Here is a 25,610-nt window from a genome sequence, read left to right as displayed (position 1 = left end):
TATCCCTGTTTGCCAGAGTTGCCCTTTCCCTGCACATCAGGACCTTCTGCGTGCTGCGGATGGCGTCGGGACGGAGAAACTGAGGCACGGAGCTGCACGGTGGCCCAGCCGGTAATGACAAGGCATTTGTATGGGCAAATGAGCGGCCCCGTGCCTGTGCGGGGATGTAAATCCCATCCAGCCCTGCCATTAGCATACCGCATGCCCCCCGGGAGCCCCCCGCTGCCGCCTGGAAATGCGCTGTGTTGAATATTTATACAGAGCCGTGTGACACAGCATAGGGCAAGGGGGGGGGGGGGGAGGGAGGGGGGGCGGCGGGGTGAAGCCTGCAGTGGGGCTGGGGGCTGGACGGGACCCCAGAGCACCTCGTGAGAGGGGCAGAGTGAGGCATCCTAGAGGATAACGGTGGGGTGCTGTAGGAAACAGGCAGGAAGCTTTAGGGGAGTGGGGATGATAATGGGTGGCTCAGGGTAAAACGGCTGGAAGGTTGGGGAGAAGATATGGGGTGCTTTAGGGAACTTGGGTGAGGCTTTAAGGGGTGACGCGGGGTGTTTAGGGAGTGACGCTGACGTACATTAGGGCTGATGTGAGATGCTTTAGGGGAGAGTACTGGCTTGCTGTGGAGGATGCTAACGGGACGTTCAGGGTGTAGTGCCTCAAAGCTTTATGGGATGGCATGGGATGCCTTAGGGAAGCACAAGGAGATGGCTTAGGGGACAACATGGGATGCTTTAGGAGAAATGCTTTAGGAGAAAACAGGATGGTGCAGGGGATGACCTAGGATGCTAGAAGAGCATAGCGGGGTGGTATGGGATGTTTTAAAGGAGCGTAAGGGAATGACGTGGGATGCTTTGTGAGATAATATACACAAGGATTAAGATGGGATGCTTTAGGGGAGTGTGCTGGGATGCTTAGGGGATAAGACTGGAAAGTTGTGGAGATGATGTGATGCTTTAGGGAAGCGTAGTGGGGTGTTTAAGGGATCACACGGGGTGCATTAGGGGTACTTCAGGGCATAACACTGACGTACTGCAGAGTTGATGTGGGGAGTGCACTGGGGTGTTTTAGATGGTGACACTGAGGTGTTTCAGGAGATGGTGCCAGGACCCTTTAGGGTATGATGTCAGAATGTTTTTGCAGAGTAAACCGGTCTGCTTTTGGTGGTGATGCTGGGATGCTTTAGGAGTGATGGGGCGATGTTTCAGAGTGTGATGCCAGGAAGCTCTATAAGCAACTGGACTACCTTTGCTGAGCACACTGGGACGTTTAAGGGGGATGCACTGGGATTCTTTAGGGGAAGGCACTGAGGTGGGAATTATGCTGGATGCACTGAGGGATGATACTGGGATGCTTCAGGAGAAAACATTGGGATGTTTTAGAGGAGGATGGTCAGGCGCTTTAAGGAATGGTAGCAGGATGCTTGCAGTGGGCATGCTGGGATGCTTTGTGGGATGGCGCTGGGATGCTCAGTGGGAAGATGCCAGCATGCCTTAGAGGAACGGCGTCAGGCTGCCCTCTGTGTGCCTGGCAGGTGCAGGAGGCGGTGGGCGTCCCAGCCCGCCTCATTACCGCTGCCTTTGGGAAGCGGGAGCCCATGTGTTCTCGAGATGAGCAGTTGGGGTATATTAACATCCCATTTCCAGCTCTTTAATACAGAGTTAGCCCAGCTCATTCATCAGCCCGGCCTCCCTTCAGGCCGGGGGCTGCAGGCAGGGCTCAGCAGCTGGGGCACGGCGAGCAGCGGGGCCACGCGTCCCCGAAGCCGGGTAACAGGTAGTGGCTCATGTGCGAAGCGCTGCTTTGGGGCTGGCGCATCATTGGGAAGGGCGCTATCAAAGCTGTGCTTAATTGGGTGGAAGGGTTGTTTGCATGACCACTAATGGGGGATCAGAGGGCCGGGGACCGATCGCTGACGGCCATACAAAGGCAACCAATTACTTGCTTGTCTGCATTATGTATTAACCCATCTGGGGCTGGGATATTGGCTTTGAAAGAGAGACAAAGGCGGAGGCGTGGCAGCCCGCCCGCTCCCCATCCGCCCGCCTGGGCCCTTTGTGCAGGGGGCAGCTGGGTGCTCCCCGCCACCGCCCCCGGGGACGCAGCCCCGAAGGACGCCCCGACGGCCGGGCGCCGCCTGGCTCTGCGACCTCCTGAATATTGCATCGGCACCGCAGGCATCCCGCGCCTTTCATCTCCTTTCATCAGCCTCTGCTCTTTGCCGCACGCCGAGGAAGCCCGCGCCGGCTTCCGCTTTAATTGGCATCGGCCTCTGTCGCTGTTCATAAGTGTATACTTCTTTTCATTTACAACGGGAGGTTAATTATGATCGGGTCACTACATTGCAGCAAGCACAAGTCAGGGGATATCTGACGGCTCGCTTGGCTTCTGGCTCATTTTTCATCGTGGCGATTGGGTTTGAAGGCGGGCACGAGCAGGGCTGCCCCGATCCGTGCGTCCCCAGGGAGGATGGGCACCACTCGTGGCAGATGTGACCATCTGCACCAGCACGCAGACAGAGGCACCCCCGGGAGCCCCACACGAGACTCTTCCCCCTGTTCGACAGACCAACGGCCCGTTTTGCTGTCATTGGTGTCATTTGGTCTCTGCTGACAGCAGTGCCACACGGTGAGGACGCCTTCGCAGTGGCATTTCAAACCCTGCATCCATACTTAATTAAATGAATCGCAATTAATCCCCACCATCGCGTGCCAGCGGCAGTGGTGGCCGACTCGGTGTGACACAAATGGCAGTGCCAGGCTCAGTTCACATCTCACTGCCGCTCAGCAGAGGGTGGCACAGGGCTGAGTTTTTTGGTATTTTCCTGCTTCTCCTTATTTAACAGAGCTTCCAATGCAAAGGGAATGATGAGAAGATGGAGGCCTCTGAGTAAGCAATCTTTGATTCAGTGGGGAGAGGGAACCGATGCCAATTAACACACTCTGAGACGCTCTTTGGGGATGCAGTGTCTCACTTACACATGCCTTTAACACGGAGGATGCCCCAGTTTCACCTGTACCAGCATATCTGGGAGGAAAGCAGAGATCTGAGGGTGGGCACAACTTGCTGCAGGAATGTCTTTTGACAGGGAGAGGAGGGGGCGAGCCTGGGGTCGGGTCTCATTTGCAAATGGTCAAATAACTCTAATGGGGATGCGGGGTTGCATTGCAATCAGCTGCTCTGGAGGAATAATGAATTTTTCAATATGTAATTAACCGTTAACCTCATTTGCATCCCTTCCCTCCGCCCGATCCCCTGCATTGTGGAGTGGTGCTCTAATTGCGTTCTGATGAGCTCTGCGGCTCTGCAGGGAGAAGGGACAGTGCTGGGGACACCTTTGGCCTTGGGGACACCCAGCATTGAGGATGTGCAGCTGAGCCTCTTGGGGCATCCAGCCCTGGGTACATTTTGGGAACAAACCTGCAGGAGCGGTGATGGGTGCAGCAGCTTTTTGGGGACACAGCAGCAGTGGAGGCATCCCTTTAGGGAACCAACTCTGGGGCACATTGGCAGGGATTGCAGGGCCTAGGGACACGGCTCTGGGGACACACAGCAAGGCTGGCAGTGAGACATGCTAGTAAGGTTTCAGTGGGTGCATCACTTAGGGAACCTACCGGCAAGTGGGCTGACAATGGCTGAACACCTCTGTGGACGAGTTGTGGGCTCGGCAGCAGGTACACCCCTTTGGGACGCAGTGACAGGGGATGCAACCCTCTGGGGATGCGTCACAGTAACTGGCAATGGGTGCAGTGACGATGAGTGTCACAGGGCTGACAGCGTGTGCATCCCTTTGAGGACACACCAGCAGTGAGTGCATTCCTTCTGGGGACATGGTGACAGTGGGTGCACCTCGCTGGGGATGTGTCACAGGACTGGCAGTGGGCGCACCCTTCTGGGGACATGTCCTGGCATTGGTAGGAGGTGCACCCCGATGGGGACACCCAGGATACCCCCACGGCCCCGCTCCCCCGGCCAGTCACAAAGAACCCACAGCTTTGCACCCCCCCCCCCGCCCGGGGGCGGTTAATCTATTCCAGCGCCTGCAGCTCATGAAATGTGTAACGTCGCAGCCGCGGTAATCCCAGTAATTAGAATGGGATAATTACGGCTCTGATTGCTCCCGGGCCGCTCCCCGCCAGATGTGCTGCAGCCCCCCTCGCCTCGCCCGGTGCCACGCACGGGTTTGTTTAACCAACACGGCGCTAATTAACGCATTTTGCTGCACGGGGGAGAGGGATGGGATGAGCAGCGCTCACCCTTAGGGACCCCCAGCGGTCCCCAGCAGCGGCTCGAGGAGGTCCCTGCTCCCCTTCGTTACTGCCCCGCGCTCATCAATCACAGCCCGTGGTGCCCCTCTGCTCAAAGCCCATTTAATTGGGATCGTGGTGGGGGGACAGCTGTGGCACACACGGGGCAGCCTTTGTGCTGTGCTCTGTCCTTAGGCTGGGGGTTCTTACACTGGTCCTTTTATTGGAGGGCGCTTGGTCCTTCTATTGACGGTCCTTACACTGGTCCTTACACTGGGAGTGCTCAGTCTGTGTCTGGGGGATGCTCAGCTCTGCTGTTTGGAGGTGCTCAGCCCCTGTGCTGAGGGACGCTCAGTCCTGCTCTTAGGAGGGCGTTCGGTGTCGATGTTTGAGAGTGCTCAGTCCTGATGCTGGGGTATGCTCAGCCCCAAATTTGGAGGAATGCTCAGTGGCTGGGGATGTGCTCAGTCCGGATTTGGGGGGATTCTCAGTCCTGAGTCTCGGGGTTCCTTGGACTCGATGCTGAGTAGATGCTCAGCCCCAGACTTTGGGGGATGCTCAGCCCCGATGCTAGGGGGACATTCAGCTCATGCGCACAAAGGCAGACAAGGGCCGTCTGCCTTTTTTACAAGGCGATTCTGCGGTCCCACCCCTGTGGGGAGACCCACCCCTGCCCGGCGCCCCACTGCTGACCCGCCCCTCAGGGCACCCCCACCTCAAGCACCGCCCCCTTCGGGATAGCAGCAAATTAACCACGCCCACGAAAACACGACCACGCCCACAATCGATAAAGCCCCGCCCCGCCAGCCAAGGCCACGCCTCCGACGGCCACGCCCCGCGCCCCCCATTGACCACGCCCACCTCCGACCACGCCCCCGCTCGTCCCGCGCCCCATCCCGCTCTTCTCGCCACTACCGGAAGTCCCACCCGCGGCGAACGGCGCGTCACTTCCGCCTGCTCGGTCCGGCAGCTCCAATATGGCGGCGTCCTGCGGCTCCTCGCAGCTCCCCGCCGCCGAGCCGCCCCTCAAGATCCCCAAGATGGAGGTGCTGTCGCCTGGCTCGCCGGGCGCGCTGAGCGACGGCAACCCCAGCCTCTCCGACCCGTCCACCCCCAGCGGCGCCTCCCCGCTGGGCCCGGGGCCGGCAACCGGCGGGGCCGGGCTGGGGGGCGGCGGGGCGGCGGGGGGCCGCGGCGGAGCCTCGCCCTCCGTCTCGTTCTCCCCGGGCGGAGCCGCCGCCGCCGCCGCGGCCGCAGCGTGCCGGGGGATGTCCTGGACCCCGGCGGAGACCAACGCGCTGATCGCCGTGTGGGGCAACGAGCGGCTGGTGGAGGCCCGCTACCAGCAGCTGGAGGGCGCCGGCACCGTGTTCGGCAGCAAGGCCCCCGGGCCCGCCATGTACGAGCGGGTCTCCCGAGCGTTGGCCGAGCTGGGCTACGAGCGCACCCCCTCGCAGTGCCGGGAGCGCATCAAGGTACCCCCGGCCCCGCGCGTGGAGGGCCCGGGGGTGGGGGTTCGAGCTTGGGATGGGCCGCGGCCTCCTTCGGCTGTGGGCCTGGTGCTGGATCCCCTGGCTTAGGTGACACCTGTGGGTCTTCGTGCACAGGCAGTATCCTATGGCACCGTGGCCCTGGGGGGATTTTGACCCAGCCTCTGATGCCCTCCAGCATCGTTGCAGCTGTGTAGTGGGAAGGGAGCTCCTGTTGTTCTGCGATGGAGCATTGCTCCTGGGGTCCCCTTGCTCCTGGGGTCCCCTTGCTCCTGGGGTCCCCTTGCTCCTGGGGTCCCCTTGCTCCTGGGGTCCCCTTGCTCCTGGGGTCCCCTTGCTCCTGGGGTCCCCTTGCTCCTGGGGTCCCCTTGCTCCTGGGGTCCCCTTGCTCCTGGGGCCCTTCATGGCTGTGGAGTAGCCTCGTGGCTATGATGTTTCCCCTGGGTTGCCTGCTTTAATTACGGGGCTGTGTTAAATGGCACAGCCAGCCGGCTTCTGTGGTGCTGGATTTTAAAGAGTTGGCTCTCTACTTGTGTCATTCCTTGGGGAGAAGGGAAAGCCAGGGCTCAGGCAGGGAGCAGCAGTCCAAATGCCGCCCTCATACAGAGGGAGCTGTAGACTAGGACTGGTGGGATGTGAGGAACCTGTGATCCATAGGAGCTGCTGCAGGCTTCAGGCTGTAAATATGAATAAAGTGCAGAAGGCAGAATTAAATGCTGAGGTCCCTTAAGGCTTGCTTCCCCTCTCATGACCCATTTGATTTCCAGTGCAGTTGCTTAAAATGTTGATCAGTTAGAAAGGAACATTTTGTTAGTTCTTGATATCGCTGGTGTTGTTGGATTCTCTTTGCCCTGTTCTGTTTGTTATGTAGTGCTGGCCCATGGAGCCTGGGGTTGGCTGCGTGCAAACATCCAGACCTTTGATTTGCAAAATGCATGAAACAAGGAACTGGGCACTCCTGCAGTATTAATAGAGACTGGTGGCAGTATGTCTGGTGGGCAGCTCTGTGTGTTACTGAGCATCCCATGAGATGCTCAGGAGCAAATGAGCAGGGGCTTTGCCCTGCAGTGTCTGATTAGCATTTGTCTTTGGAAAAACTGTTGAAGTGAAGCAAAACTCTTTCTTATAAACATTTTGCTTTCTGAATGTATGTTCTTATGTCATCTCTTTGACTTCTTGTATCTCTCTGCTTGGGGATTTATTTTCCTGAATGCATCAGAACATTTGGGAGGGAAACGTTGCTTTGAAGCAGGCACTTCATGCACCGCAAAAATTCTCCAAGTCTCTTGTTTTTGAGCAACATCCAGCTTCAATCAGTCCTTCCACAAATCTGGGACACTTGGAGTTTTGCTAGTGTTGAAAAAGCTCCAAGGGCAGTTTTCCTTGTCTACACAGCCCTACTGTTTCTGGTTGTTGGGGGAGTTCCTGCTGCTGTTGTTAAGGGCTGCTGCCTTGGCTGTGGCTGCAGCTGTACAAGGAATTGCCTCACCGAGTGCAGAGCAGTTTGTAAGGAGAATATTTGTCCCAGAGCTGACCTGGCTGGGCGGTGTGTTTGGAGGGCTCTGGTTGGGGTGGGAAAGCGCCCTCTGGAATGTCTGTTTCCCAGCAGCTCGTGGTGCTGTTACCAGAGACACTTCTTCCTGTCTGTTGAGAAGCGCTTTGGCAGCAGTCTTCTGTCAGTGACATTTGTAAGTTGCAAAGAAACTATGAATTGTGTTTTTATATGTAGGTTTAGAGGGAAAGAAGGACTCTGAGGCTCACTGCACTGCAATAGCTTCAAGAGCAGCTCCTGAAAGACCTCTTAGACGTTTCCCTACAGATGTTTCTAGCCAACACGCAGCTCGACTGCACGGACTCTTCTTAAGTGAAGTCCACAGAGGGCGCCGGGTCGGAGGCTCGATGAGGAGCGGTTCTCGCCGCCGTCCTCCGCACGCCGCTGGTTCCCGCTGGCGCCTCGGCGCCTCGCCCGGTTGCCGGCATCCCGCGCGGGTTCCGCCCTGCGCCTGGCGCCGGGCCGCGCTGCTGTCCAAGGTCCTGCACGGCCCCGGTGCTCCGCCGTGGGGGTCTTCGTCGCTGCGCTCTCGGGAGATTCGGACGTGTCAGCAGGGCAGAGCTTTTCACGATCCTTGGGCTTTTCAAGAAAAATGGGCCCTCGTTGAAAAGCTCCATTTTTGGTAGAGCCAAAGGTTGAGTTTGCTACAGGAGTTATTGAAATAGTTGCATTAGAATTGGAGAATTGTCAGCTTGGCTCTTTCTTGCTCAGCTGAGGGTGAAACTTTGAACACAGAGAGGTTGATGTTTGACTTTCATCTTAAGATGGAGCAGGAAGGCTTGGGCTTGCTGTTGGAACAAGGGCGGTTCACAGACTCTTCATAGTCTTATGCTATCCGTTGTCAGAGCTAAAAGCAGAGCTGAAGCTATGGTGATGGATGAGTGCTTTGCTTCACTGTTCCACTAGCCTGCTGTCCCCCATTTCCATGATTTTATAGGATAGTTGGACTTAACGTCCCTCAAGGGACGGTGCTGTAAGGATTTGCTGATTGATTATGAATGTAAATTGTGCTTAAAATGTGTCAAATTCAACTTAGTTTATAAATACATTGTAGATTAGACCTCAGTATTGGCTTTCAGGGCACCCGAATTTCCCGTGCTCTGCCAAATCTCAAGGAGTGTTAGAAATCAGATAGAGAGGAAAAAGTCAGCTCTGCAGAACAAAGTTTTCCAGCTCTCCAGTTGTACTGCATGTATGTATGCATTCTCTCCTAATTCAAACTGGATGTAAAGCAAGGTCCCAGTTCACATTTTGTCTGTCTTCTAACATCTGCATGTGCTTTTCTGCACATAAGCGGTGCTGGCCTGCAGTCTGCAAATGAGACCATTGCTTGGATCTGCACTCCAGAGTGCCTGTTTCAGATTCGGGGGGGTCACACATAATAATTTCAGCAAGTTCTCCTAGCTTATTGCTGCGTGAGAGCCTGGCTTCATGACTTTGATGCCTGTGGACCAGCTAGCTCAGGGATTGGGAGCTGCAGGAGTGTTTCACTGTTTTGATTTCTGCCTGTTGGGTCCTCAGAAGCCATCCTGTGCCTCACAGTTCCCTCATCCTGGCATACCAAGCTGTGTCCTGAATCTCTGCTGGCACAGTAGTGCGCTCTGACCATTCCTGCAGTTGTGATCTCACAGCTCTTGTTAAAGAATTGTTTACTGAAGCACATGTGCTTTTCCTCCAGCCCTGCTCTTCTTTGCTGAGTGTGATCGCAATCCAAGTTTGGAGAATTAGCCTGGCTCAGCAGTTTGTGCATCCCCAAACCAATCCCCTCTGTGCAGCATTGTGGAGCATTCAGCTATTTGTTTTGACCTCAGAACTATTATTTAAGGCAGAGGATGAGATATTTTGCAAAACCCTTTCCAGATTTGAATGCAGTCACTTCTATTTTGTGCCCTTCACCAGGCTTATCGTTGCTTCAGAGCAGGAGGTGAGCTGCTAACGAGTGGCAGAGTCACAATCACAGAAAAATGAGTATCACCTCGTGCTGTGACGTTCCATACGAAGGCCAAAAAAAGCTGGTGCATCCAGTATGTAGGCTTTGTTATTGCTTCAGATCAGGCAGTGAGCTTGAACATCACTGTTTCATGCTCTTCCAACCTCTGAACATGTCATTCGCAAGCTCTGCTCCTGGTGAGGCCCGTTGACCTTGTGCTTGTTTTCTGCACACAGTGACCTGCTGCTCACCTGGGCAGGAGGTGGAAGGCGTCTGCTGGGTTGTGATTGTCCACAGAATGTGTGATTTACTTTGCAAAGTGAAAAAAGCACCTTGAAGACAGCAGTTATGTGCTTTCACACGGGGAATGCAGGCGCAAAGGGGAGAAGTGGTGCTGCTAACATGAAACAGGGTGGAATGAGGAATTATGCTTGGATGCCAGCTGTTCGTGTTCTCTTGCTTTAAGCTATATGTAAGATGATGATGACAGGGTTTACTTTCAATGTGGCTGTGTTTTTTGCTGCTTTATGATGTAAACAATCTCTTTTTAAATCTTTGTAGCGCGAAGTCGTTTTGAAAGAAGGAAGCGCTGCACTGGCTGTCTCTGATGGGACTCCTGCAGCAATGCAGTGTGACCTTCTATGTGCTCCAGGAGATTGAATTTCTCCCAGAATTTCATCACTGGGTTCAATAACCTTAAGCAGAGTGGCTCTCTTTTCAAAGGATTTCCAAGGATGGAGTTATCAGTCTCTTTACCAGCAGCTTATCACCTTCAGAACAGCTTTGCCTTCCATTTTTTAATGTATTTTCCCTTGTCTTCTGTTACTCAGGCCGAGATCCTTGTCCCTGTGGCTCCACCCTCTGCGATGTGCACAGGCAGTGTTCAAGTTACCTCTTGATCTTTCTTCGTCTTAAGTAGGTTCAGATGCCTCTAGTTTTCCAGGCTGGGTCACTTTGCAGTTCCTGTCCTGAATGCTCTCCAAGAACTCACTCCTCGCTGGAGAACCTCACAGGCCCCAGTAGGTGGGAGCAACTTTCTGTTGACATTCGTAAACTGGACAATATGAATCTGTTCTTTGTCACTGAAGAGTTTACTTGCTTTACTGCTTCTTGGACATACCATGAGACTGCCGTGGAGGAGCATCTCTGGAAGATTTGAGCATCACGTGCAATGAATGCTCTCGCACAGCAGCTGTGTCCGCTCCGTGTGTGGGCCGCTTGCTGGAGTGCTGTTCAGGGAGGCAGCTTAGCACCACAGGCCAGAATTTCGCATTTTCTGGGGAGCAGCTCTGCCAGAAGCACTTTGGTGGAGGCTCTGGCATGCAGGTGTGCCCTGAGATTCCCCTCCCAGAGAAACAGAGTTAGCTGTCTGCTTCTACTGCAGAGGTCGGGGCTAAAAGCAGCTCACTCTGGCATGTCTTTGAGCAGGCAGCACAGTTGTGAATGTTAAATCTTGGTTTGGGCACACGTTATTTGTGCCTCTCAGGAGGGGAACCACTTAGGACCCAGATCTTAAAGTCCTCCCAGTTTTTAATACGTGCCCCTAGGCTGCACACACAGTGGGCTGCAATTGTGGACGTCTCATTGGCAGTTATACTGCAGAAACTGCATTGACGTCAGAAGAGAGTCCCAGTGGCAATGATGCAGTTGCTAGATGGTTGATTTTGGATTTTGTTTATTCTAGAAGTAACTGAATGCACCTGAAATGTTCAACAGAATGAAGCTGGTGTGAAAGCACAGAGCTTTAAGTGCCTGTGTGGGTGCAGATTGACTTCCACTACTGTTCCAGATTCTGCTGCATCCTGCTAAATCTGTCAATCTGGAGGCTAAGGAGATGATGCTTTCTGGACTGCTGTGGGTCCCACAGTTACTAACCTTTGTTTTGGTCATTGTTTCTGGTGAAAACTGGAGTTAAGACAGCTTTTGGTATTTTTCTTACAGCTTTTCCTATTGGTCTAGATTTAGATGTTGCTTTCTATTGATAACGATTTCTCTGTGCAGCTAAATCACAAAGGCTGAGGTTGGACTCGCCTGGCATGGACCTTTCTTTGGAGACCACAGCCTCAGGACGGGCGTTTGCATGCTTCTAGGATCGTGTGTAAAGCTCCCAGCTTTCAGAACTATGTGAGTAGTAACCCATGGGGTGCCACCCGTGTTGATGCTTTCTGCCTCCCATCTGGAGCTTATTCTGGAGCAGAGCATTTTCCCTACCACCTGCAAGAGGGTTTGTGCTGCTCTTAGTCTGTGGCCCTGCTCTGCCTGCTCATTTGAGACCTGGAACCAACAGGGGTAGGCCTGTGTGGTCCCTTTGGCTTGCCAAATAGCTGGTATCTAACCTATCAAGTACTTCTTGGATTTCTTTGGTACAGACTGCTGTACTTAGGGTTATCTTTGGACATCAGGCTTCATGGGTGGCATGGAGATGCTTGTCCCATTCACAGTGTTTGTGTGAAAACTCATGTTTAATTTCAAGGAATGAGTGTGTTTCTAAAGGTAGGACAATCTACTGAACATGGCTTTCATTGCTTTGGGGTAAGTAGTGAATGGAGTTTTTGGAACAGTAGTGACAGTAGTTTTTGGGTAGTGTGGGAAAGAACACCTTTACTGACCAAAATGGTATGTGGGGCTATTATTGGGTGTCCTAGCCCTTAAGAGCTCTGCTGTTAGCTCTTAATGGAAAGAATGGAAGCCCTTAGTACTGGTTGAATATCAGTGAAATTCTTCCAGGTCCCAGATGTGCTTTGGAAGTGGAATTCATCCTCTGTCAGACTGTAGCATAGCCTCCGTGTGGTCCCTGGTGTAAACTTGGGGCAAAGCAATCTCCTAGCCCACAGTTTATCTTCTTTCTCTCAGTCTCTGGCAAAGTCCTGCAGTGTCCCAGGTTAATGGGCTCCATGAGATCCTGCTGTTGCAATAGGGTTTTTGTCTTGAAACTTGAGGGATTTCTGCCCCCAAACCTCTCCTTTTTAGTTAGTAAAAGTGGACAGCTTGATGTCTGCTGCAGTGGTTCAGAGAGCTAGCAGGAGCCATGTATCCTTGGTGTAGGGGTGTAGAAATACGTTTATAGTCATCTAGGCTGGCCTCTGCCATAGGGTTTGATGCCTCTGTAAATAATACCTGTCCAGGCTTGGTTTGTTTAGATGTGTTGAACTGTGGTTCAGAAACTGGCAGTGGTGAAAAATCCACTGAATTTTTTTGTTAGATTCTGGCTCCTAGAGGTAACCTGCCTTAAAAATGTGTGGCTTATGGTACTGCCTGAGCATCCCTTGGCTGTGTCTCACAGCATGACTTTGCTTCTTCAAGTCATCATCCAAAGAGATGCCTGGTTTCTGTCTCAGTTTGGTGACTGACTTCTCTACTTCCCTGACCACCTGTCTTCCCTTGAGGCATTTACATCACTTTCATTGTTTCATTTTGGAGTCCTCTGGTCTGGAGCCAGAACTTTCAGGAAATTTTTGGCATGGAGGCACATCAGGATGCAATTGAGGCTTTGTTCTTTGGTGTAAAAAATTAATTTGACTGCCGGTGTATCTCTGAGTGCTGTGATCTGGCAGACGTGTGGCCACGTGCAGAGCTGGAGCCACTTCAGGCAGGTCTGCAGTAGGTTCTGCACGACTGCAGTGTTAAGGATGGATTTGCTCATGTTCTGTGGAGCAGTGGTAGACTTGGTTTCTCGAGCACTAAGTCATCAGCTGCCTTTCTGCTGTGTGGTACGGCTCTCTTTAGAGTTCAAGCTGTGCTTTCTTCCCTTTTTATTGTGAGAACTGATGCTTCAGTTCAGAAGTACAGAAATAGGGCTTCTGGTGGTGATATTCTTATTTAGACCTGATGTTCTCCTGCCTTTCACACATTTTTTTAACCTGAAAGTTCATGAGCCTGTGTGTAGAGCAGAGGATTCGACCACCTGTAGTCAGTTCTGTTTCCTTGTGCTCCAGCCAGTGTGGGAATGCAGGTTTCAGGAGCTTTCATGGCTCCAGTCATCCCTACATGCTGTAAAACCACCCTAGACTTCACAAGCCATTTCTTTTGTCCCGCTATGGTTTCATCTTTTGTTACTCGTGAGTATCCTGGTGTGATGAGGCAGGTAGCCTCTGGATACTGCCTTCCTCACTTCAGCTTCCTCACTTCATAGACCCGAGGACTCCTCCCTTCCATTAAGAGTTGAGTGGTGCTGAGTGCTATCCTGTGTCACTGGACCTGGCCGAGGCCAGCAGCCAGCGTTTGATAGGGTGTCATGGAAAGGTAATTGTGACACTAGATGTGGACAGGCATGTAGATCACGGCACTGCTGGGTGGAGGCTGTGCCATCTAGCTAAGAGCTCACAGAATCTTTCAGGTTGGAAAAGCTTTCAAGATCACCGAGTCTAACCCAGCCCACCCCACCAGCAGCCACTGACCATCTCTCAGTGGTCTGGAGCACCTCCAGGATGGTGGCGGCACCACTTTCCTGGGCAGCTGGTGCCTGAGAATCACTGCTCCTTTGGAGAATGAATTTTTCCTGATATGCAACCTGAGGCACACCTGGCCATTCCAAATCTTCTCAATGCTTCCAAAGGTGTTGTTGTTGAAGCTTTGCCAACTAAACTTATCTGTACCCCCAGGCATAGAAATGAATTTGTCTGCAGTGAGTAGTGACACTTCTCATGGACGGGTTCTTGATTCTGGTTGTTTTCTACCCCAATTGCAGCAGAGGTGTTGGAAATGTAAAAATTTGCTGGTCCAAGGAGGATCTGCCTGTTTTATCCTGAGAGACAGCAAAGACAGAATCAGGAGAGGCTGGTGCTGCCCAGCTGAGAATCCCCGATCGCTTTCCCAGAGCAGCTGATAGAAAGTGGTGCTTATTGCTGCCTGTGGGCTCATTGGGCTTTTGCTGTGTGTTGTTTTTTTGGTTTTGAAACAGCAGAGTAAAACTGACTTGCTGCTTAGCAGCTTTGCTGCTGCTCCCAGGGCGCTGAATATCACAAGGAGATGGGCTAGGAGTGTATTCCTCTCCTGCTGATGCTGTTGAACAAGGTGTTTGAGGAGCATTGGAGGTGTTGGAGCTTTCTGTAGATGTAAAGTTCCTTTTGGGGGAAAACCAACCATTTTATGCAATGATGTGTACTTGCTTGTTGCTTAAGAGCTGTAGTCCTTCTTCAGAAAACAGGATGACCAAACTATTCCCGAATTATTGCCTCTTTGGAGCTCTAGAGGTGGCTTAGATTGCCATTCTGTGTAGCATCTGAACAACCTAATGAATGTTGTGTGAGAAAATGTGTTCTACAAATCTATCAGTCTGCAAATTGCTGAGATTTGCAAGATAAAGTTGGAGCATGATGCTATCCTTTAAAAGCAGAGTGGTGGTTGAATTAAAAACACATTGAGAGATGCACACAAAGGTTCTTCCCCACCCAAATATCTGCCTGCATCTGGACTAGGGGGGAACTGTACAAGTCTATGAGTTTTGTCTGCAGCTCTGCCTTTCTGTCAGGCAGTGGGTGTTATGTGTAGCTGCCAGCTTGGCCAGTAGCACAGGATGGTAGAGATCACCAAAACCAGGTCGGGTTTTTGGATTTGTCATTTTTGGAGGCTTCAACCTTAGCGCTGAAAGCTGTCGTAGTGAATTACTAGCCAGAGCTGCCTGAGTTATGTTTCTTTCTTAATGATTGATATCAAAGTCTGGGAATGTGGAGCATTATTGATTTGACCTCTTTTAAATTTCAGCAGCTTCACAAGAGACAGAGTGAGTTAGTAAGGAATGCAAAATATGTAAGTAATATATATTTTATTAGCTGAATAGCTTAGGCATACATTTTGTACCTTGTGTCTTCTTACCAGAGTAAGGAAGGTTGGACTGTCTGTGCTTTTGGGGACTTCTTTCTTTCTTCCTTTCCATCTCCTCCCTGCTTCACCTTCTTCAGGCTGTGGGCACGACACCGGCTCTGCTTTCCCCCTCTTGTAGTCGGTGTGCATTTTCTTGGCTGATTGGTATCTCTGACTGGGGATCTGTTGTTTATTTTCCCTGTGTTACGTGGCAGATCTGGGGGGGTTTGAAATGGGGAGGAGAATAAATAAATCAATTGCCCAAGTTAAATCAATGAACCTGTAGCTGCTGTACAACTCTGTTCTGTGTTGTAGATGTTAAAGCTAAAACCTGCATCAGGAGCATCAGGTACATAATGATGCTTCCTGCCAGGTGCAGATTAACTTGACAGCCTTGCATTTAGCTCATGAGCGTGTGGCAAGTACTGATCAGCAGAAGTAAAATTCTAAACTCTGCCTGGCAGTCATGTAACTGTCTGCTATGTGTGCACTGCTGAAGCAGCACCTTTGGGTGAGTAACACGCAGCTTTCTGTCTTAGACCCTTCGCAGGTGTTACAGCCGTGTGAAGGAGCATGGTGTTGGGAAGAGGAAAAGCAGCTACACGTTCGAACAGCTGGAGCAGGTGTTTGGCCAGGGAGGATGGGATTCCCAGCCCTGCCAGCCTGTCCTCATCAACAGCAGTGGCTTGTACCAGGAGCTGGAGTCGGATGGCAGCACCATGGAGGAGTACTCGCAGGAGGACTGGGGAAACCACAGTCAGGATCTTCATTGCTACCAGACTGGTGAGCAGGAATTAGGTAAGGAGTCCTGTTAATGCTTCCCCACTCTCTGTGCTCTGTGTTCGTACAGTCCCCCCTTTCATGTTTGGGACGTAGTGTGCTCAAGTGCTAAACAACTGATGTCCATGGGGAGGAAAGGGAAATAACCATCAAAAGCAGACAGTGGTTCTTGGAGGCTGCTGGAGTATCAGGATCAGGAGAAAAGAAGGGTGATGTGGCCATAAACCTTGGCAAGGGAGGCAGTACGTTCCCTGGCTCCCTGTCCCTTCCACCCACTGCTCAGTTTTTCTTCCCCCGATGGGACCAGGAAGGTGCTTCCCTGTCAGCAGTGCCCAGCTTTGAGGTCCTTGGGTCCAGCTACCGCTCATCCACTGTTTACTTCCAGGCTGCTCCTATTCGTACCAATGACTGTTTTCTCCTTCTTCCCATACATCCTAACTGCTGTGTTTGCTTCAAGCACACGGATATGCTTGTATCCAGATGTGTGGTGTTCGGAATGCTTTTCCTGCTTGAATTAGTAGTGTCAGCTTCAGTGCATACAAACGAGCACATGAGCTAATTTGGAGATTTGGTTGTTGCCTGTGGCTGTTTCAGTTTGTCCAACGGAGCCAGCCACCACATTCTCGATCAGCAAAGCGAGCACACTGATCTGAGCTGTCGTGTCCAGCTGCAGTGAAGAAGTGGGTTTCTTCAAGTGCATTTGTGTCTTGACCACTGTGTTACGACGTGAAGCATGGAGGAAAAGGAATTCTTTTCATGGAGGAAATAGAAGTTGATCAAATCCAGCAGTTAGAACACAAAGTAGGGAAAAGATGTTGATGTGGTTTTCCTTGTGATCTGCGGGCTGAAGTGGGGACAGGAAGGAGATGCAGTCACCTGTCTGCACACATCTTTGTTCAGGGGACTGGGGGCGGTGAACGCTGTAAAAGAGTCTTAAATTGCAGTTTGATATTAAAGCAGCCAACTTGCAAATTAACCACATTCTGGTTCTCTCAGACTTCTTCCTCTGGGAGCTTAGAAGTCAGAAATATGTGGGAGAGAAATGGTGGGGAGACGGCGAAGTTTCAAAACGTATGTAAATGGCAGCTAATTCCATCTGGTTGTTCTGGTGACTCAAACTGTGGTCTCCTGGTTTGTCACCGTTTTCCTTCAGTTGAATTACAGAGAGATTTGTGTGTGCTTGGGGTGACAGCATTCCTGATGTCGAGAGAAGTTAAGAGAGAAGCGTTTGGCACATAAAATCTAAATGGAATACAGATGCATTCGTCCTGGTGCTCGCTGTTTAAATGTGCTATTGAAAGCAGAACAGTCTTTCTTTTTTTCCCTCGGTGTAGTTAGTAATTAAATTGACTTGTGATTTAATTGCAGGAATTATGCTCTTGTCCTTGAAAGGTTTTGCACTTGCAGAGGCAGGTACAGATCTTGTAACTGACCACATCATTTCCTAAGGAAAACCAAAAACTCCACTTAATGTAGGAACTGGAGCTGCCTTGTGCGTGTGGCAGGGCTTGGTGGGCTTAGGAAATAAGATGGATTGTAACTTCAGCCTTAAAAAAATAAAATGAGTAATATTCCTGCTGCCTTTTATTTTAAAATATAACTGTGTTGGGTCTTACCTTTCAGATGAAATGCCTACCACAAAAAGAACATTAAAGATAAAACAGGAATCTTCAGAAGACGCTCAGTAAGTAATTTATGAATGCTTTACCCTGGAATGCATTTCCCTGGGGATGTTGTGCAGGAGGGAGGATGTTTGAAACTTCTGATTATAATTATAAATACATTGTGCAAGACTATTCATACACTTGAATCTGCTTTATGCGTTATTCCAGTTACCTCAGAACGTTTGAAAAGCTTCACAGCTTTGTCCTTTCTTGGCTCCATCATACGGCCGACAGAACGGCTCCCCACTGAATGCGAGGACTGAACGTGCGGCTCGGACCCACCTCAGGATGCCGGGGCTGTGTGTGGCAGGCTGTGGTTATCACGGGATGAGCCCAGGCTCTTGAGCTTTCTGAAATCTGTTTTTGCCATCTGCCTGAAGTTGCCTGAATTTTGCCCAGTTGGGTACAAGGAAAAACAATAAGTTTTTTTTTTTAAAGAGCAGTAATTATGTTGTGGTGTATATTTTCCACTACACCAGTGGCAGGACCGTGACCTGCATGCCCAGGTGGTGCTGACCAGATATTTTCAATGGATCATAAGTGGAGGAAAGCGAGTGAGAAGTGAGGCTCCCTCAGTAGTAGTGCGTGCTGTTGACTTGGCTCGCGTGAGTAATGTCACATTAAAAGTTCGTGCATTTCCCTCTGTGGTGGAAAGCATGCCAAAGTTTGTGATTTCTTTTATTTTCATAACTTTCCAGAGCTGGCTTGTAACCTTTTGGATTGGTTTAATCTGACAAATACTGCAGCATTTAAAATGTTTTAAGCATGTGAATCTCCATTGCCTCGCCAACAATAACACAGGGTGTTTCAAAAAATGAATCGTGCCACGGTCCTGCAGAGCAGGGCTGCTTTCTTCCAGCCTCTTGGGTTTCAAACCCTGTAGGGTAAGTGTAGCTCTGTCTGTAGTGGGATGAGCTGTCTCAAATCCACCTGCAGGCCCCTCGGGGGGGCACATGTGGGCACAGTGTCTTGCACCACTTCTCCCCATGGCTTACTGAGCTGGCTGAAGTCAGTATGGCGTTTCTTAGGCTGCAAAGTGAGTTTGTGTAGGACAGTAATTCATCATGCTGTACAGGTTTATGTAGTGTCTCTGGTTAGCAACAGAGGCTTTTTACTGGAAGTAAATGATTTTTAAAAATTCCACATATGTATGTAGTTATTTTTAATGAAAAGCCTGCATTGTGATGGCTTTGCTTCATCAAAGTCCTCAGTGGAATTTCCAGGGTTAAGCTGTCTTGATGGTGATTTTTCTCTTCATATGAACAGAATTCAGTGTAGCATCTCAGGGATGGGCATGAAGGAAAACACTTGTTTTTCAGCATAAACATCATCACCTCTTTGAACAGCTCGTTAGGATGGCTCTGGGATAATTCTGCCTGCAAATTCTACCTTCAAGGCATGCCTGAGGGAGTTGCACAGAAAAGAATTCTGAATGCTCTGAGGCCGAAGCTCAGAGAAGCTCGTGTTGTGTGAAGACTGCCTGAGTTTTCTCTGCCAGCTTGTTGTTGTGCAGGTGCGTGGCTGGAGCTCAGACTGCTCAGAGCTGGGGTTTCTTTTCTGCCCCTCAAGCTCTCTCTAAAATGTATGGAGGCCTCTGAACTCCTGGGCATATTGTGAAGCGTGTGGATGATAAGCCAGTCGGTGCTCAGTGAAAGCACAAAGTGACTTCCAACACAGAAATTTGCTGAAAATGCCTTTTTTTTTTTTCCTCTGCTATGAGGAACGAGGAACTTTTAAACTCTGAAATCTTTTAAAGTTGAAAGAAACTTGAAAATTCTGCCTTTTTACTACATCAAGCAATGGAAAGCAAAGAATTAAATAAGAGTTCTCCCTGCCTTCTGCACTGTCAGGCTCTTAGTAGGAGGCGTCAAAGGCAGCTTTTCAGGTTGGGTTTTTGGAAAGTGGAGGATCCCTGCATGCTGCTGTGGCAGGGTTTGCTTTGTCCAGTTCATTGCCTCAGCAGTTGTCTTGGACATTGGATAAGGAAACCAGTGTTGAGTTTGGAATGATTACAAGCTGTCTGGAGAAGCCTTACTGGTACTGTAGATAAGCTGAGTATTTATTTATCATCTTTTAAAAAAAGAGTTGTCTAATTTTAAAAGCCATAGCAAATAATACCAAACAGATTCTTGTTTTTGGCCCGGGTTTTAAAATGCATGTAGCTTATTGCAAAGAAAGCAGACCTTCAGTTCATCTGCTTTCTTTTGCACGTGGAAGTTTGAAGCAGAAGTGGTCTCAGTGAAATGGGGGGTGATGATGCGTTCAACATGTGCAAAGTGCAGAATTTACGTGGTGGTGCTGCCTGACTGTAGGTGCACGCGATCTTGAAATGCTACCCTTGCTTCTCCCTGCTCTGGGAGGTCGGAAGGAATTGCTCTGCAGTGCCACCACCTCCAGGTTCCCAGCTGTGGTCCTGGGGCTGTGAAAACCAGCAGAGGTCTGGCAGGAGATGGTCCAGCAGGAGCCCTCTGTGCTCCAGGGGGGGGAACTGCAGAGCCGAGCAGAGCAACTTGCAGAGAAACATGGGAGATGGCTTTGTAAGAAACAAGGCAGGATTATTTTCCTGACAGGAGGGAAGAAGGTGGGAGCGCGACGCCGGCCGGGCTGTGCGCCTCTCAGTGCCTCGCAGCAGGTTGCAGGTTGCACGGCCTCTTGGCAGTGGCGGCGCTGCCTCCTGGCTTTGGGTAGAAAACAGGCAGTCTGCGTGGTGTGAGGTGCACGGAGATCTCCTCTGTTTCGTGGGTTGCCTTATTCCCAGAGGTGTGGGAGGAAAGAGCTGGTAGGTGAGCTGCATCCTTGCCCTCTGCTCTGTCAGCTGGGCTCTCCCACATGGGCCGTGCTGGTGCATTTCCTTTGCTCTTCCCTCCAAGTAAATGTTTTGGAGAAGTGAAAACTGCTTCAGACTCTGTTCTACCATTTTAAATTTCAGAGGAGTGTGTTTTTTGACTGCAGGCTTTTTGAAGTTGAACTAGAAATGCTTGGGGAGTTAAATCCTTCACTGAAACCAGCTGTTTCGGTTTCTTTGAAGTCTGCTTTTGTTTGGAAACCGTGCCTTAGAACAAATTTGCACCAAGTCTCGAGTCTTTCCTCGTTTGAATTGCAAAAGCTTCTGAGGAGGAAGCGATGCATTGACCGGTGTGAGCCAGGCGCTGGGGGTCGCGGACCGACGATGTGGTAAAACGCAGCTCGAGGGCACCTTCTACAGTTGAGAAACGAGATAGCCCAGTGGCGTGCAGGGCTGAGCCAGGATGAGCTCTGCTTGCTCAGGTACCGTGTATCTCCTTAAAGAGAGAAGTAGCAGTCTGGCTTTTGCTGTCTGTTGGTGTTTCCTCCTGCAGCCAGCAGAAAGAAGGGGCCAGCAGTGCGCCCTGCTGTGCTGGGGTTCTCCTCCTCTCTGCTCTGCCCTCAGGAGGCCACATGTGGAGCTCGGGTTCCCCAGTTCAAGAAAGACTGAGAGCTGCTTTTCTAACATCTTTTGTCCCTCCTGCTTCCTCTGAAGCCCGTGTCTCCTCTGATACGTGAAGCACTGCTGGGGATTCTCTAGTGAAATTATTCTTGTTCAGCAGTAGTTTGAATGACTAATTTTTATTTTTCTTCAGAGCTTCAGCTGTGTTTTGTGCTGAACTGAGCTTAGCAATAGTATTTATGGTGTAATTAATAAAGGTGTTGTTCTTTCTGTTGTTGTTCTTAGCTCTGTTCCTCTACTGTTGAATGAAAATCTACCCACACTGCATTCTGGCGTGTCTGGGTTTGGATAGGACCGTTTCCTTAAATTGCATTCAGCTTCCTCTTGAATGCAATGAATGCTGGTGAAACACAGGCTGCTGTCGCACAGCCCTGCGCTCAGCCGGCTGCTTCCCGTGTCACCTTATCCCTTTTGTCTCCAGAGGATGAACTTGCACTTCCAGATGTCTAAACTGCAAGTTTGAGATGAGTCTTGCTGTGAGGAGAGTGATTTCAGCCTGGGCTGCTCAGACCCAGCGTGTGGGGCTTCATGTGGATGTGCAGCACCTCCAAGAAGCAGTTTTCTGGGATGAGAGGCCATGTAATTGAAGCCCTCCTGCACTGTTGAAAGGGTCTGTAGAACCCAGACCTTTTTTCTTTGCACTGTTACATCAGTATAGTGCAAATTGGTGCTGCACTGCACGGCTGCTCGGGGAGGTGGTGGGGTCACCATCCCTGGGGGTTCCAGAACCGTGGGGATGTGGCACGGAGGGAGGTGGGCAGGGAGCACAGTGGGGTGAGTTGGACTCGGGGATCTTAGGGGGTCTTTTTCAGCCTCAATGATTCTGGGACCTTATGATTTTGTGATTCTATGAACAGTGGAAGAAGGAACGTGCTTCTGTTCCACGTGGGGTAAAGAAGCAACTGAGTACCAGCCCCGTTCCTATTCCCTGCAGTCTGAGGGATGCTGTCTGCTCTTGCTTAAGCACTTGCTCCATAACAAGTGGATACTTCTGACCTTACTGTCTCAGCAGCCCGTGCCCTAGCTGTTGGGAGCTGTTGTGGAAGGACAGTTCTAGGGAGGGTTGAGTGAGCAGCTTCCAAATCACAGTTCTTGGACTGAGAGGTTTCTCAGTTACCAACACAGCTGCATTGTCTTCCTACAGATTGGATTATAGAACAGTAACTCCTGAAATCAGTAGTTCTCTCCACTAACCGTGCCCTAAGCGTCTCATTCATCAGGAAGGAAGCTGTTCCAGCTTGCTTCAGTTGTATGCAAAAGCTCCCACCTGATCGCTTAGTGAAGTGTGAATGCCTGCAGTGCTGCTTGCCTCCCTGCTGCTGTCCTGTTACTGACAGCCAAAAGAGATCTTTGGAGATGCAGGAGCTTCTTTATTTCCCCTCTGGTGGGCTGCACACACAGCTTCTGGGTGCAGTAGTCATACTCAAACAAGAGGAGGATGGCTGTGCGCAGTTGGTTGGAAGCAACAGCCCCAGGTCACAGGGAGAGTGGGAAAGCTGGAAAAAAAATCCGTGACATTTTTCGGATTATGGAAGCACGAAAAAACCCCAAACAAAGTTCTGTGCTTTTTTCTGACTTTGCTTTAAAGCAAGGTGAAGGCAAATGCACTTGAACTTGTGCAAGGGAACAGCAGGCTAAGCTGAAGGAACGCGCAGCAAGGTGTCTCAGGGTGTGCACGTCTGTCAGTGACCGAGTGCTGCGTTCCTTTGACCTGGGAGCCGTTTGCTGCCGTGGCCTCCAGCAGCAGGGGTGCGAGCTGTGCGCAGCGCGATGCAGGGGCTGGCAGCCGAACCTTCCTCAGAGCTGTGTGCAGGGCAGCTCTGGTTCTCCTCTCCAGGTTCTCTCCTGCAGATCTTGTCGCACTAAATACCTTCTCCAGCAGGTGTATCTTGCTAGAGAGATGTGATGAAGTTCTGCTTTGTTTATTGTTTTTGTTGTTAATGAGGTTAATGACGGTGGTGGTGTTACAGCCCGGCAGCTCCCGTACGGATGCGGGACGCATGCAGGAGTGGGATGCCCACTGCTTGAGGAGCGGCCTGCGCGGCCCGGTGCTGCTGCTGGTGGTGTTTGCTGTGGTCTTCCCACATCATAGAGGGGCCTGGGAAGCAGAGCTGGGGCTCAGCCCTGCTGTGCGGGCGGTGCTTTCTCCTGTAGCCCGGGATGGTTTGCAGCTCCGGGCCGTTACTGACAGCTTTACGCTTCTGTCCGTTTTTCCAGGAAGCGCGACGTCATGCAGAACATTATGCAAATCTTGGAGTCTGTCCAGTTGAAGTGGGAGCTGTTTCAGAGCTGGACGGACTTCTCCAGGCTGCACCTCTCCAACAAACTGGCCATTTTCGGCATCGGCTACAACACGCGCTGGAAGGAGGACATTCGCTACCACTACGCGGAGATCAGCTCGCAGGTGCCGCTGGGCAAACGGCTCCGGGAGTATTTCAACTCGGAGAAGCCGGAGGGCAGAGTCATCATGACCAGAGTGCAGAAAATGAACTGGAAGAACGTGTACTACAAATTCCTGGAGATCACCATCAGCGAAGCGAGGTGCCTCGAGCTGCACATGGAGATTGACTGGATACCCATCGCTCACTCCAAGCCGACGGGAGGCAACGTCGTCCAGTATTTATTGCCCGGGGGCATCCCCAAAAGCCCGGGTCTGTACGCCATCGGCTACGAGGAGTGCCACGAGAAGCCACACTCGCCTCTGGCCGAGCCACGGGGCGCCGATCCCAGCCATGAGACTCCGGGGGAGCTGGAGGCGCCGTCGCCACAGGCCTCGCTGCGGGTGGAGATGGAGTCCGCCCGCATCATCTACTGTTACCTCGGCATCGCCGAGGTCAGGACTCTCCAGCAGTGCCTGTTTTTACATTTTCAGGCAAACACCAAAACCTTCAGCAAAGAGTGGGTTGGGATCAACGCGTTTTTATCTCAGAACTGCGTCGTAGAGCCCGGGGTCTCCCCAAAATCCATCTACATCAAATTTGTGGAAGTGGAGAGGGATTTTCTTTCCGCTGGCTCTTTGGTAGAGTGCCTGGAAAAAGCCATTGGATACCCCTTAAAATTCAACAACTGAATCTCGTCCTTCATAAGGACTGCGGCTTCTGCCCGTTTCCATCTCACCGTCGGACGCTGATGGATGCTGCGCACGGCCGCGAGGTGGAGGCGCTGCTCAGCAGCGTTTGAGGGGGGCTGCTGGGCCGTGGAGCAGCGCGGGGCGACGAGGGCAGCCTGAGCCCTGCCCCGCACATCCCATACATTCCATGTCGGACGGAGCGGACGTTTCATACGAAAAGCTGTTTTTCCACAAGGTCTCATTTTTACACATCCGTCTCTATAAGTGTTATTACAGATCTGAATAAATAAGCAATAGATAACGGCGAGTTAAATCTTGAATCACGTTAAAGGAGACTGTTTTTCAAAGCCACCCTTAGATACTATTGTATATAATTTAGAAATTCACTTTTTTCACCCATCCAGTGTTCTCCTATCTCCAAACAGTGTTGCCTGCAAAGACTTTTGTTTCTGTGATGTATTCCACTTTCCTAGTAGTGTTGCCATATCCGCTTTTATTTTATTTTATTTTATTTTTTAACATTAAAATAATTCCCGGGCTTTTATTATTTTTATTTTTATCGGTTTATTTTTTCAGTTCTAGTTAGCCTCTTTGTGAGAATAACCTGGCAGCTGGGGAGCATTCTGTCAAACCATGCTTATGGGTACAATCAAAGCTGTGAGATGGGGGGGGGGGGGGCGGGGGGGCGGGCTGGGGGCACGCGGGCCGGGAGGAAGCGTTGGAAGCCTTTCAGCAGTGTCGCTATGTGTGCCCCATCACCGCGCTGGCTGGCGCCGGCGTTTCGGTTTCCTGAAGCTCATTGATCAGTGGCGTTGTGGCATACGATGAATGTGTCAGTCCTAATAAAATCGAGCAAACGCGCACCGGCTCCTGGAGGCGTCTTTCTCCTCTCGGGGCGGCCGCCGTTCCGCCCGTTCCGTGGGGACGGAGCCTCCCTTCTGTCGGCCGCCAGCACCCAGCAGTGCCCGCTGGGCCTCCGTCCTGACGCCCGGGACCTGCGCCGCCGTGCAGCGGCGAGGAGCGATGGCGGACGCGGCCGTGCTGCCGTCCCCGCAGGGCTCAGCCGGAGCCGGGCTGCTGCAGGGACGGGGGCCGCCTCCCGGCCCCTCCGCGGCTCTGCAGGCGATGTCGGCGCGCTGCTGGGCGCCGGGCTCCGGGCTGCTCCGTGTGCGGTTGACCTCAGTCCGTGGCCGTGTCCGTGGGAGATGCCTTCACCCGCTGCCCCGCCTGCTTCCCCTGTTAAGTTCGGGTCTCGGCACGGGGAGACCTTTGGTGCAGCGCAGCTTCAAAGGACTCCTTGAATTTCTGTGAGGTATGGTGACAGCTGCCCTCCTATGGCCAACTCTGCTGCTTCGTTTGTGGCTGGAGAAAACAAGCTCAAGTCCAAGAAGCCACAAACGTGGCCCGTGGCTGAGTGTGGGGCTGGAGAGGGCTGGGATGTTGGATGCGTCAGCACTGGGGCTGTGCTGTGATGCAGAGCTTCCCTCTGACCCAGGCTGGCAGGGCCGCTGTCCTGGGGAGGCACTTCAGGATGAAAGGCTGCTTTTAGAGCAGCGCTCTGACAGCCGCCCTGCAGTGCCCAGCGGGGGGACGCTCAGAAGGGCTCCTGGAG

General features: G+C 51.6%; 1 protein-coding gene across 4 annotated transcripts; it reads left to right on the top strand.

Moving 5' to 3' along the window:
- Positions 1–5,221: 5,221 nt before the first annotated feature.
- On the top strand, positions 5,222–23,998 carry MSANTD2 (Myb/SANT DNA binding domain containing 2; the record flags this gene model as incomplete). Of its 4 annotated transcripts, XM_079545798.1 has the most annotated exons (5): positions 5,222–5,719; positions 14,920–14,964; positions 15,558–15,816; positions 17,422–17,482; positions 23,146–23,998. In XM_079545798.1, the coding sequence occupies 5 exons, from the start codon at positions 5,222–5,224 to the stop codon at positions 23,996–23,998; spliced, it is 1,716 nt and encodes a 571-aa protein (XP_079401924.1). The 4 variants fall into 4 exon arrangements, with proteins under 4 accessions (XP_079401924.1, XP_079401927.1, XP_079401926.1 ...); XM_079545801.1 differs by lacking the exon at positions 14,920–14,964 and having other exon boundaries at positions 15,714–15,816; XM_079545800.1 differs by lacking the exon at positions 14,920–14,964.
- Between the last annotated feature and the right edge of the window lie 1,612 nt (positions 23,999–25,610).

Source organism: Tetrao urogallus, assembly GCF_951394365.1.
Source record: "Tetrao urogallus genome assembly, chromosome: 22".
Classification (NCBI taxonomy): domain Eukaryota; kingdom Metazoa; phylum Chordata; class Aves; order Galliformes; family Phasianidae; genus Tetrao; species Tetrao urogallus.
Note: the sequence above shows the minus strand (reverse complement) of the source record. Positions and strands in the feature narration are given on the sequence as shown.